This window comes from Accipiter gentilis, chromosome 24 (assembly GCF_929443795.1).
Source record: "Accipiter gentilis chromosome 24, bAccGen1.1, whole genome shotgun sequence".
NCBI classification, from domain to species: domain Eukaryota; kingdom Metazoa; phylum Chordata; class Aves; order Accipitriformes; family Accipitridae; genus Astur; species Astur gentilis.
In genome coordinates, this window is record NC_064903.1 from 23,390,619 (window position 1) to 23,404,261 (window position 13,643).

At 36.2% G+C, this 13,643-nt stretch overlaps 1 protein-coding gene across 2 annotated transcripts in view; it reads left to right on the forward strand.

Annotated features, from left to right (window-relative positions):
• LOC126050126 (fibronectin type-III domain-containing protein 3a-like) overlaps positions 1-13,643 on the forward strand; it is a 50,434-nt gene that overhangs the window by 27,640 nt on the left and 9,151 nt on the right. For both annotated transcript variants that reach the window (XM_049827599.1, XM_049827600.1), the window contains exons 6-19: positions 2,710-2,941; positions 4,447-4,719; positions 6,037-6,092; positions 7,295-7,449; positions 7,706-7,765; positions 9,283-9,421; positions 10,491-10,544; positions 11,250-11,371; positions 11,457-11,631; positions 11,873-11,959; positions 12,294-12,432; positions 12,963-13,031; positions 13,285-13,403; positions 13,511-13,616. In XM_049827599.1, coding sequence (XP_049683556.1) covers positions 2,710-2,941; positions 4,447-4,719; positions 6,037-6,092; positions 7,295-7,449; positions 7,706-7,765; positions 9,283-9,421; positions 10,491-10,544; positions 11,250-11,371; positions 11,457-11,631; positions 11,873-11,959; positions 12,294-12,432; positions 12,963-13,031; positions 13,285-13,403; positions 13,511-13,616 — 1,786 coding nt within the window. The remainder of the gene's footprint in view (positions 1-2,709; positions 2,942-4,446; positions 4,720-6,036; positions 6,093-7,294; positions 7,450-7,705; positions 7,766-9,282; positions 9,422-10,490; positions 10,545-11,249; positions 11,372-11,456; positions 11,632-11,872; positions 11,960-12,293; positions 12,433-12,962; positions 13,032-13,284; positions 13,404-13,510; positions 13,617-13,643) is intronic.

The following is a 13,643-nucleotide window of genomic DNA, read 5'->3' on the forward strand; positions in this document are numbered from 1 at the left end:
CATCAATGTGAAATTGAGTCTTCAGTGCAAACAGTATGCAAAGCACTGGCAAATGCTGAGGTGTACAAACTGAAAAATATATTTGTTCTGTGTTTGCTGTCACATGATACTAGGGGGGTTTGTTTTGTTTTGTTTTCCCTTGGTCATTATGACAGGGATAGACAAGTTTGAAACCAGCTTTAAATTAGAGCTTGAGTTATTTATACTGTTCTTGTCAGTGCATGAGACTTTAACTCTCTGCTCCCAAATCTGTCTGGAGGAGCCCAGAGATTGTTATGTTAGTTTCTGCCAAAGTGGAATGAAGCGATTCAGTAGTGGATAATGGGGACACAGCAACTTCAGACTGTAAAATCATGTGAAAGTCTTACTGTATTAATGTATCCCTTCTACCTGAAACTATGCCACATGTTCTTGCTTAATATATACATAAAACAGAGTTAACACAGCCATCAAAATTTGCAATGAGTTTTGACTTGTATATGTTATAGTGTGTTATAATATTATGCAATGTAATGTAGTTCAAGTGGTGTATTTAGTTCCGTTGATGAACCAAAGAACTCCCCATGTTGTTTCTAGAACAAAGTGTATTCAGTGTAAGCTTAGTCTTAAGTGTTGTCTTGTATTTTTTTTTTCTTCTATTTAAAGTCTGTTAAGAATTGCTAATAATACAGCTGAGACTGAGGCTGTCTCACAGCTGAGCTTTGTCATAGCAATTTGTGAGTGGACACATTCTGTTTCCCTTCAGAAGAATAATTTCTCATTAGTTTGCTCTATCTTTTGCTAAGGAGCTTTTCAAAATACACTTTTGGTGTAAGCAGTATTTCAACATCCGTAATGCCTTCTTGGCCAACTAGGAAATGCTACAGTGATTTCTTATAACCAAACCAAATACTCTTAAAGATAAGGTCATGAAAGAACTAACAGGATAAAACATGGCCTGCTTTTGTCTAAGTTCTTTCTTTAAATGCCCTAAAATATAAATTGTGTCTATTTTTAGTAACAGAGGGCTACATAAATAAGTTGAACTCTTCTAAGAGCAGGTTTTATTTTGTATGATTTACATTATGGGTTGCATTAAAAAAAAAAAAAGTATTTTTTTGCATCTCAATTTTGTATGCCAGCCTGAAGCTGGAATGCATCCCCCACCCCGCATCCACAGGTAGTATTTTCTGCTGACTACATGATCCATCTGTGTTAATACTAAAGCACTGTAAGGCCCTTCCTAATAGTGTTTGTAATTTGCACTTTTAAATGCAACTTGGAGGAGATGACTGATGTTGAAGGAAAGAAGCATAAAGCTGCAGACTAATTTTAAACCAATCTAAGAAAAATGCCGTGTTTTCCTACTGAGACTTGATTAATTTTGAAGTGTCAGTTTGCCTATAATATAGAACATTTTCCTATTGTTGATTTTTTTTTTACCAATTACATTGTTCATACCTCTCTAATCTTTTGTGTGAGGGAGAAAATGAGTTGTTGTCTGCCTTTAAATAGGATTTAATACAGTCTACTTAGTTTCTGAGTCAGACTTCTCATTAGATACAGTCTGAATTTTATGCCAGTGGACTTCTGTATTGTGGGAGAAGAAACAAACTGGAATATGACTAGATGATTTTTCTGATGGTCAAGTCAGAAGCTTTTGACCCCGTCAGAGCTGAAGGTGCTGAAAACTTAATCCCTCAGATAAGGGAAATGGACTGTAACCACAGAATGACAGCAAATTGGTGCAGATGTCCTGTCTGTAGTGTGAACCCTACCTGGAGAAAGGACCCTGTAAACCTCAGCATCTGGTTGTCTGTTCCAGGTGTCTTAAAGATGAGACCAAACTGGGCATTGTTTCACTTCAGTGTCATTGTTGTTTAATATGTCTTTTTGTGAATCCTGCTGTAGTGTTATTTTTTGACCTTGTCTCCTAAAACCTGTGTTCCGTCTCTTCTCAGTTTTAAGATTTAGAGAAGTGTTACTGTATAAAACCCTAATGTATTTTAAATTTACTGTAGGAAAAGCAATATATTGAGATATTAATGTATTTCATGCTGGCAGAATTAGACTCCAGAAGGAGCCTATATATTGCCAGTTTAGGACACATGCTTAGAAGTGTGCCTGTGCATACATATGCATGTACTGTCTTAGCATCTTTTTATCCTAGAGTTCAGATGCACAGACAGGTTCCTTGTCGGAATTCTCTTAGCCTGTGGCAAACATGAAATATTTTGACATTTGAGTTGGGTTGGATCATAGTACAAGACAGCAGAGCTGACTTGTAATACTTTGTACTTGCCATAGGCTAAGAATGTGTATGCAGACATGTACCACAAATCAGATGACATGCAGTGACTTGTACATACGATAGTGCTGTCAGTCAGGATGTAGTCTAAAGCAGTTCTTCTGACTCTTAACTACAAGGAGACTGGGAATTACACCCTGATCAATTCATATTACCTGTTTAAAAGAATATATACATTATTCATAAATTATAGATTGCTTAGCACTTTGGTGTGTGAAGCTCAGCTTCTTAAAACTGATTGCTTCAAACTCCAGTTTCTTCCAGTAATATATGCTGGGTTTTGACTGGAATTCATTTCGGTGTGTATATCCCTGACTGTCAGATTGTGGGTATAATCTTAAGCACAGAGATTTTTTACTATATATACAATATTTATAAGATTGTTATTGTACTAACTTTTGATTTCTTATGTCGCATGACAGGTGGTGGAAGAAAATGGAGTTCGTAAAGTGGTGGTATTGCCACACTCAGCTGAATTCCATCCTTCCATGCATCCTCCTCCTCCTCCTCCCCATGTGCCACATTACATGCATCATCACCATGCTTTGCTTCCCCACCCACCTCACCCAGTGTACCCTCCGGTTCCTGGGACGGGAGAGCTGCCACCACAGTTCATTCACCAGCATCCACCACCACACGTTTTTCAAGAACAAGGTGAGAGCGCAGGTGATGTTTAAATACACAAGAAGGCCTTTCACTGGGTGCATCTAGATTGAGAGAGCTGAGTTTTGTCAGTAGCTTTCTCACCCATTTCTGTTATTTTGGTGCTAGTTATTAGACTCCCTGAGGCTTATGTGTCTTTATGGGGTATTTTAAAAAATACACTCGCGTATAAGGTGTCATGGTCTGAAGGCACTCTGCATGTGCAAAGTATGATTGTATAAAGTTTAAATCTTCTGCTGTTCTGTTTTTAAGGATTTAATGCAAAAGCAGTAATTTAGAAGTGTTCTAATACTGTGTGTATTTTTCATGGATCCTTACTTTTGTTACTGTAAATGCCACAATGATTGCTTCTACCTTTCTCTAAAATTGTGCTCTCCAAAACTGCTATGTTTTGTCACAGCCTTGGCATGAAGTGTTTTGAAAATGCAATAATTTGATACATGAATGTATTTTTTTGATGAGACAGAGTCCAAGTATGACTGGAAAGAAAATAAAAATAACATACATAAACAAAAAAAAAGTAATCCATGTTGGAAGATGAAGTGCAAATCCACTCTATATGTAAAAAACAAATGAAGCAATACTTCATTGGAGCCATTGGAGGGCTGGGGTCACTGCTGAATTAAACCAGGCTGTAAGCTTTATTATATAAACAAGCATTTAACACAGAAAGCAATTAGACTATGTAAGACCATCCACTATTTCTGAAGCTTGAATTGGTAATTAAGCTATTTCAACTCATGTCTAGGGTAAAATATTCAGTAGCACCCAAGCTACATTTTAAAAAGTTAGTTTGGGTCCTAAATTTGCTTGCACTTCTTTGAAAATGTGACTGTATGGCTGTATCAGGGGAAAAAGGGCAACTGTAAGGCATAATCTTGAGCAGCTAACAAAAGAGAAAGGCCTGAAGAATTAAATTTAAAAAAAAGAAAACCAAAACAAACTCTAAACTCAGCAAGTGATCAAAAATAATGCTTAAGAAAAAGAAAACAAAAATCAACAATTTGTATATGGGTTAAATAGGAAAAATGGAAATTTGCTTGCGGATACTTTGTGTGTCCTACTGCAGCACTTAACTAACATTGATGATGTTTCAAAACAAGAATTAAATCTCCAGGCGCATTCTTCTCCTACTACCTGATCTTTATGCTCATACACCAATTTGAGCCCAATCCATAAACTCTTTATCAGGTGAGGTTCCTAAAGTCTCGTGAAGCTCTGCCGGTCAGCAGTGCGAGACGTGCGTGCTTCTTGTCTGTTGTTCTGCTGCCCAGAGACACGCCGTGAAACTCCTCAGGACTTCACAGATGCACCAAGCCGAAGTTCTGTGAGCCATGCAGCTCCATGCATCTACAGACTGACAAAGCAAGCACAATGAAGTTCCATGGGTTTTCAAGTTCTGGTTTTACTGTAGTTATTCTTCTAAGTTACAGAGTGTTTCTCAGATGTGAAATAAATTGTACTGAATAATGAAATAAGTTCTCCGTTCTTTGTAGAGCCTCGTTCTCATGGAAGGACAAACTTCATTCAGCGAGATGAAAGGAGTCTCAAAATGCAAGAACATCTGAAGAAAAGACTAAAAGACAGACAAGCTAGTGGTCATACTAACAATAAACTTAACAGTCCTCCATCATCACCACATAAAGTTGTTAATTCTTCCAACGCAACAATTCAGAATGGAAATGGAAAGGGACAGCAAGGGGCAGGAGGACCACTAAAGCAGAAGCAGATAGGAAAAACAAAGGGCAGTCCAGATGCAGAGATGGGAGGTAGGTTGCGTTGAAAGGGCACAAAAAAAAAAAATCTAGATTCTTTTGTAACAGAAGATGCTATAAGTTCATTGCAAAATAGTTTCTGAAAAAAATTGAATTTGTAAATTTCTTTGGTTATTCAGGATTAGAGAAAGCCTGAAATACTTTTCATTATGTTTGGATTCCCCCCCCCCCCCCCCCCCTAGAAATAATAGTAATGTCAAGTTTGTTCATTTGAGATTTGTCAAATAAGGTCTTCAGGAAGGTTTAATTTTAAACCTGCCTTTTCTGACCCAGGATTGATCAATATTCCAAGTGAGGATGACCTGTGGGTACTTACATAAAAGGCTTCTGGTGTCATTCTTTGTGGCACTTTTCAGATAACTAGGAGTTATTTAAAACTTCGGAAATAGGAAGGTTTGAGCAACTGTCTGTACAGGTTTCTGTTCGAGCCTTTTTAATTGCTTATGACTATTTACTTGCATATACTAAAATAACTTGTGTACAATAGCTTTGTTTTTCCTGACAGTTTGAAACAGTGTTGCTGAAATGCAGTTTCTTACCACGATTCCTTAAATGATTTGTGTTTTGTGTGTGTCTTAATTTAAGTGGTTTGTTAGGCTGCAAGGTCTAGTCCTTGCATGTCACTGTTACATCTAACTCTTCAGTTAGAGTAATAAAAGAGAAATCTGACTTTGTATCTTGGGAAGTAAGTAGAGGTGGAAGCTGTTATCCAACTTGTTTCAAGGATGAAAAACATACTTGATTAAAGATTTGTCTTAATACAGATTTTTTGGGGCGGGGGGAGAATAGTTTTTATTTGCAGGCAGAATAATATCCTGAATTGTTTGACACAGACAATTGCAAAGATATGATTCAGTTTACAGACGTAACCCTTTTGGTACCTGTAGGTATTTTTAATGTGCAGTTTTGATCAGGCTTCTTCTGAATTATGCCTAGACCAAGTGTTTTGCAATAGAAATTCAAGGAAAGCACATACAATAGAGAGATAAGATCTTATTGTCATTTTTTTAACACCTTTCATTTTTGGAGGAATGTTTCTGTGTTGTCAAAGAAAACCTATTTATGCTCAGATTAGGAAAATATACCCTTTGTGCAGGATGTACTAAAAGGGTTTTTGTAACACTGTTAGTTTTGGATAGTTCATGTTTCTACCCCTCACGCAGCCAAAACAAACAGGGGAAATGAACTTTGCACAATAAGTACTATTGTTAAACTCTTAATGAGGCGAACTCCATCTTGTGGTGGCATTTTTGTAACAGACTGGTTTGCTCTTGGGGTTTTTGGTAATCTGTTTTGTATTTGAAATTTCAGAATCTGACACAGAATCCAAGAAATGTGATATTCACTTGAGCATTGGCAAGCCAGTCGTAAGTATTATCCTTAAAATACCATTATTTTCTGTGCATGTGCTTTCTATAAAATACCATGTGTCTTATTGATTTCTTTTTCTTTTTTCTTAATGGTTTATTTTTTTAATAGAGAAAATGTATTTTAGTTGTCAAAGTTCATAGCTGGGAAAGGGCAACCATGCTATGGAAACCCACTATTTCTCAACTTTCTGAAACAGTCTGTCTGACTCAGTTTCCCAGTCTGTAACCTGAGAGTGTATCCACTGTTGATGATGTTTAGTATATGACAGCGCTGTAGTACCTTGCAAACGAAGGGCCTGCTAAACTAATCGAAGCCTATCCACTCTTGGAACCATCCTTCATTCAGCATAGAGGATTTAAGAATATTGGGAATAGAATTTACAAAAATAGATCGTCTTTTTAGGTTATGTTTAGAAATTGGAGCAAATATTTGAGTATTTACAGATGTATTTAGGAAGTTGGAGTCTGGTGACGTTAATTTAAATGTCTAAAGGCTAAAACTGCACTGATATTTTTGATCTTGAGCATGCTTAATGACACTCTTCTTTGCATTATCTATACAGTAAGCTTGGGTTGTATTCTTTTGCTCCAGCTTTCCAGCTCTTCTTTGTTATGGTATTTTTTCATTGCTGCTTCTGACATCTGTACATAATGCTAACACAAAGCTGTGTTGACTTTGTCAGAGAAAATTTGGAGTATGGGAATTAAGCAGCAAAAAACTTAGACCAAAAATTTTAGTCATGATCGCTTAAAATCAGAGCCTCTTGCTGTCCTATAGCTTAGTGGTTAAATATTAAGATTATGTGAGGGAGTTGTAATAGAGCTAGAAAGTTAGGCTATCTGACTGTGCCTAAGTATAAATCTGGTGTCACTGTTCAAGACTCCAAATCTGAAAATTTGCTCCAAATGAGTGATGCAAACAGTGCAGGTGAAATAAAAATTTTCTCTTCGTACACTGAGACAACGTACTGTGTCTATAAGTTCGTTTAGTGTTTGAAGGGAAATCCTTTAATATGATATTTTAGAAATGAAAAGAGGAAATAATTTAAATTCAAATAATGACTCGATATTTCCACTACAAAGGTAAAGAATTCCTCCAGTGAGGAGCTTCATAGGCAAACTAGCGACACCATGTTATTGACTAATATACCTTTTATTACAGAAAGCAAACTTACTTGCATTATTTATGCTTTTAATAGGTTTCTGATATACAAGCAAGATCAGCCGTTCTGTCCTGGAATCTCCCAGTTAGTTCACAGAATGGAGAGAGCCATAGTCATAGTCCAGCAGCATTTACATTTGAAGTAGCAATATCCAACAGTGGTAAAAATGGAAAATTTAAATCTGTCTATGTGTAAGTTTAGTTTCTTCATTTAAGCACAATACCGATGTTTAAAAACATTAACCAATCAGCAATCTCTCTATCAGGAGCTGTTTGTTGACTTGCAGACCTACCTACTTCACATGAAATAAATTTTAAGTAATATCACTAAGTTACATGGACAATGGAAAACGTGAAAATTAAATGTGCGCTACATGGTTTTGCTTTTCAATAAGCTTTTATCCTTTAAAGTATAAGGATGAGCTGTAACTTTTTTTTTTTTCCACAGTGGGGAAGAATTAACAATTACACTTCCTGATCTCAGACCAGCAACTGATTATCACGCCAGGTATGTTGCTGGGAATGAGGTACTTAATACTTTCATTGTTTTGTTAATTATAAAATTATTGTGGCTCCATGAAAAATAATGTGATCACAAACAACTTGAGGAATATTCTGCAAAAATATCATACCCATGGACACTACTGTTGCTATCTAAATTTCCACTTACCTTCTCATCTCATTAAAATGTCACTTCATTTTCTTCCCTACTATCTTCTCTGTCTTCTTTGTGTTTCTCAAATACAAACTTCAAGTTACCCTCTGGTATTTTTTTAGAATAACAAGATTGGACTCAGTGAAAGAGATTGTGGTAGGCTGAAGGCAGTGGTAAATAAAATAATTTAGCCTTGAACACGGATTTGCAAGTCTGGTCAGCTTGATTTGTAAAGTTGCTTCTCTAAACTGCAAGCTTCTGTAGCAGTGCAAGGAGGGAAGTGGAAACTGTTTGAAATAGGGAGAAGTTAGATGCTGTGTTACAAGGGAACAAGACGTGATGTTAAAGAATTGTCACGCAGAGTAAATAAGCATTACTGGAGAAGGTGTTTAACTGGTCAGGAGAAAGATAAGCTGGTTAAACAAGCCAGGAGAACACTGATCCAGTAGCAGAAGAGAGCGCCTCAGTGCTTGGGCGCAAGTTTTAAGACTTCCTGAAGCAAACTCCTGTTCTTAAACTGCAAGAGAGTTCCGAGTGTGTTAAATAGCACAGCTCTGCTTGCACAGCATAGCACAGTGTGCGTTTGGTTCGTGGTGTTGCTTTCCGTAGAGGCCAACTTTCACCTACAATTCGTTTGATAAGACAGACAGTATTTCTGAAGAATTAATCAAGTCATTGCTCTTCAGAAACAGACATAAATGAGCGTGACTGTTCTAGAGATTCTGTCCCATTTGAACAATTACACTGATAAACGTGGCTTTTATTGCCCAAACAGCTGATTTAGCCTATTTTAGTATCTGTTCTCTTGCACAAGTAAGTGTTGTCCGTATTTGAATTTCAAGGCCTTTTTAGCAAAAGGTTCATTTCAAGTCCTGTATTCTGTTACGATTTGGTAACACTTCCTATAGTTTTCATCATGCCTCCCACCTGTATTTCATCACTAAAATATCTCCACTGTGTTAGATAGTTATTGTAAAGTAAATGAACGATGCCAGATGGAGTCTTCAAGATCAGTAAGTGTACCTGTGTGATCTCCATCACACTACTCTGTCAGCATGCCCCTGTCTCCCTGAACATAGAAAGGAATAGCAGTGTTTCTTATGATGTGGGCATTGGTTACTAGAACCTGGAGCAACATCATAAACTCACTTCCTGTTGTTTCTTCCTGAAGAAAAAGGCATGAAGTTGTCTTTTAGAATCAATGATGTGAAAGAAGAGTGATTGGGCACTTGTTCCCTATAACGTGAGCAGACTGGTCTTGTTGCTGTAACCACTGCTTGTGATTAAATGCATTTCTAAAGCTGGCAACTCTTTCCTTAAATTTTAAGGTGCTAATGCAATAGCAACATAATTACTTGTCCTTTGTTCAGAGTTTCAGCAACGAGCAGTTCCATAAAAGAGTCCATTTCCGAATTGGTGAGTTTCACTACAGAAAGTTGTGAGCCAGACTGTCCAGCTGCACCGAAGCTAATTTACAGAACCAAAAACAGCCTAAGTTTGCAGTGGAAGGTAAGCAGTCTGATGTATTCATGTATGGTATGTTTAAATTAGCTTTGTCAATAATTTAGTGTGTACTTTAGGTGTTGGCTTTTAAGTTGCTCAGCTAAGACTGATAACTGAAGTCATAATTGTTTCTTCCTCTTCCTTTCAGCATTTACTTAGTTTCTTGCATACAGCTTTAGTGTGATAGAGTTGGTAGCAGGTCTCTCTGAGTATTAACTAACCAGTGGGAAAGCTCTCTTCTGAATTGGCAGCATAGGAAAGCATAGAGCATTTATATTTTTGCTTGGGGTTCCTGGATGATAAATAGATAAGACTTCATGTTGTAATTCAGAGTTCTTTACTTATTCTGACATATTTAAAGTAAATTTCTTTGGCTAGTTTGTAGATTGAAGTTTTTTAATCTGACTTTTGAATATATACAGTATCTGTAAAGACTTGTTGGTAACTGTGTTTTCTTGTCTTTTTGTGTTTTTCATATGACTGTGCTTACACCTGGAAAACGGTTTATTGCTAAGTTACTTTAATTAGTTAAATTATTTGCATAATCTTTACTTGCAAAGTGAAAAGTTCCCAATTCATATGTTGTAACAAGCCCAAATGTCACTTGTCTGAACGCCTACGTTGCTCAGACAGTTGGTGAGCACACAGTGCAAGGACACAAGGAACAAAGCGATAAGAATATCATTTGCATTATTCATAAAATAAAACTATTCATAAGTTCATATTCTGAACTATTGGAATTAATAAAAGTAGTACAGCAGCCTGGAGAGCCATCAGGAAGAAGGAATTAAACTAGTTAAAACACCTGCCAGTTTTTACCCTTTCAAACTCACTATACTGAATGTGTGTCAGTGCCCACAGTAGTTTCAGATTATCACAAGTGTGTTTGTGGAAGAAGAGGGCTGTTCTGTACATCTACTGCAGATTCCTTTCAGCTCTACACTAAATATTTTGTTTTAAAAGGCAGTTAGAGTATATTATATTCAATTATTAAAATGTTTTTTAATGTGCAAAAATATTTATAGAAGTACAACCATTTGATTTTTAACTTTTTTTGTTGTTTCTTTATTTTCAGTCCTCAAATGACAATGGTTCCAAAATAACTAATTTTCTTTTAGAATGGGATGAGGTAAGACCTTTTCTAGTGAAAAAAAAAAAAAAAGAATCATAATGACATCTGTAGACCAATTATACTTAAAAATACTTTTTGCTTAGGTACATCAGCTATTTTCAGTGCAACTGTCCAGACAGTTTTAAAGAGACAAGCAAATTAAAAAGCTTGAATCGAATGCCTAGTATTGCAGCAATTCAAGTAGACAATCCTTTCAGAACCTCTGAGAGGACAGTGTAAAACTCCCTCATTTGGTTCTTGTCATTCAGAGCATCATTAATTGCTGTACTCTGTTTAAATGGATGAGCATTTGTCCTGTGTATTCGGTAGCTGACATAAATATTACTCAGCTTTTGAACTTCTTACTGAAATGTATTCCAAAGTGATAAAAAAAACCTTTAAAAATGTGTTTTGTTTTCAACTGCAGTCATTTATTACCATTTTGTCAAATCTACAGTGCCAAAAAATAAACAGATGCCTCAATCAAAATGTGGTTTCGTTATCAAGAATGCTCAGGATTACTATCGGCATACTCAGTATGACCATGATGAAATTGGCTTTTTACATTCTTTAGGCTTACTCTTTTTTCTTTTTTTTTTTTTTAATTATTATTGAATTAGTGAAATGAAATTTAGGAAAATTTAGAATGAAGAGGTTGACTTTAGCAGGGAGCATAGAGTCCCCATGCAAAAAGTGACTCAGCTTATTCTCACTTTTTTAAAGGGGAAGAACGGACCCTTCAAGGAATGCTACTACGGGCATCTGAAGCAGTATAAACTTACCAAACTCTCTCCTTCTACAAAATACTCGCTCAGATTAGCTGCTAAAAATGATATTGGCATGAGGTAATGAACACAATGTATCATATAATTTATTTTCTCATCAGCTATGTCTGCTGCTGTTAACATTTTTCAAAAAATATTTTTCTAGTGGATTCAGTGAGACAGTGACATACTACACAGCAGGAATTGTCCCACCAGCCCCATCGCCGCCGGTGCTCGTTGAAGCAGGAGTGAGCTGGCTGTCAGTGAAGTGGAGCCCACCTAACGGGGTGTCTTCAGATGATTCTCTCACTTACAGTTTAGACATGGAAGAAGAAGGTTCTGTAAGTGCTGGGTTTTGTTTTGTGTGCAAAAGCCTGATAGGCAGTAAGCAGTGCTTAAATTAACTCTTGTTTTTTACTTTCAAATAAAATGCTGCAAAATACTGCAACAGTTGGAAAGTATTGGGTGTATTCATGAAACAAAGATGAAGTTCAAGCTTAAAAAAAAAAGTGATCGATCTTGATCTGGTTTTTGTTTTATCATGGGAAATTAATGATTGTTTTTATTTTCTCTCCTTTACAGGGTTATGGTTTTCAACCACAGTACAATGGAGATGAACTGTCATGCACTTTAAGAAATCTTAGGAGGAGTACATCCTATAAGTTTAGGGTTTGTACTGTGTTTTGTTTCTAATTTAATTATGACTGTGTGCTTTTGTGGAGTTTTAACATTTAACATTTTAACATATGAAATGTTAGACACATAGACACTTTCTATGGAGACAGCAGAAAATTACTTGCAGTACTTCTGTTGTTATGATAGGTTTTGGCAGAATCATAATACAAATCAGATTTTTTTGCACTAGCTAATTTTGTTTTCTTTTAAATTGTTGTCTTTTCTTGGGTTTTGGTTGGTTTTTTATAGAAGAATTTTGTAAATCAGCAGGATATTACTTGTCATTAAATAAAGTATTTATTATATATTCCGTTCATTCCTGAAACAGCTGTTTGCCTACAACAGTGAAGGAAAAAGTAGCCCTAGTGAGGTGGTAGAACACAGCACCAATCCTGACAAACCTGGACCACCAAGTAAACCAACTGTAAAGGGCAAGATCCATTCACACAGTGTGAAAGTTACGTGGGGTAGGTTACATTTTGTTAATGCTGTATTTGGGTGCTGCTTATGTACGTACAGTCACTCAGTAATGCAGGTTAAAAAACAGAATCAAACTCGGGCTAATTATTTGTCTCTGCAGATACCATTATTGCAGGAGAGATACTTAGCATTACAAAAAAATTGCAACTTGGTTTGTTTTAGGGCTGTAGTACAAAAGTAATGGTTTTCTTTATTCGTTTTGGAGAAGCAGACAATGCTGTTGTAATAGCCTCAGTTGTAATAGCCTCTAGATTTACTGTGATGCTTAAATAATTTTCATGTCCTCTTAAAAAAATAAGACCTGAAACTGGCAGTATTTTCCTAGTTACTCTTCTTCCTGGCATAATCACAATTAATAATAGAAAAAAACCATTGTTCTGAAAAATGTATTGTGAATATGTAACTACACTGTTTTCTGTTTCTGTTTGAGTTTTCTACTTGAATATATTCTACAATGAATGAATATGTTCTCTGAAAAATCTTCTATAATTTATTTTAAGATATTGATTTCTTTCAGAACCACCCAAAGATAATGGAGGATCAGACATTTCTAAATACTTCTTGGAAATCTCAGAAACATCAGTCGGTAAGCAATCATCTTGAAGTACTAATTCAGCTTGTGTGCTAATTCGGTGTACTGATTCACTACTCATTGCTCTAGCAATTACTGTTCTGTTTTCACATGTGTATATTGTTGTACATGTTCTCTGCATAATTGATCATTCAAATTTGATTCTGTGGCTTGACTGCCGTCTCTAATTGATAATTGTGTGAGAGAATTTTCAAGGTTGATTTTTGCAAAAGTTTTGTAGTGTAAAGTATTTTCTTTCTCTCCTCAGGAAGTAAATGGGACACCATATACAGTGGTTCCCAGAGAGAACATGTATGTGATCATCTCAAGCCTGGCACTACCTACAGAATGAGAGTTTATTGTGTCAGTAAAGGTGGTGAAAGCCAGGTAAGAAAAATGAGAATAAATTTGCTTCTGAAAACCATTTCTATTCATGTTCTAGTGAAATGTTGTTTTGTGTTTCCACTCTAAAATGATGTGTGTTTTACTGCTAGGCTTCTGATGTTATGACTGTTACAACATCAGCTGTTCCTCCTGGACCGTGTCATGCTCCATGCCTGGCAGGCAAAGCTAAGCCCAAGGAAATCACTTTACAGTGGGGTAAGCTCCAGTGTTTCTGAGCAAAAT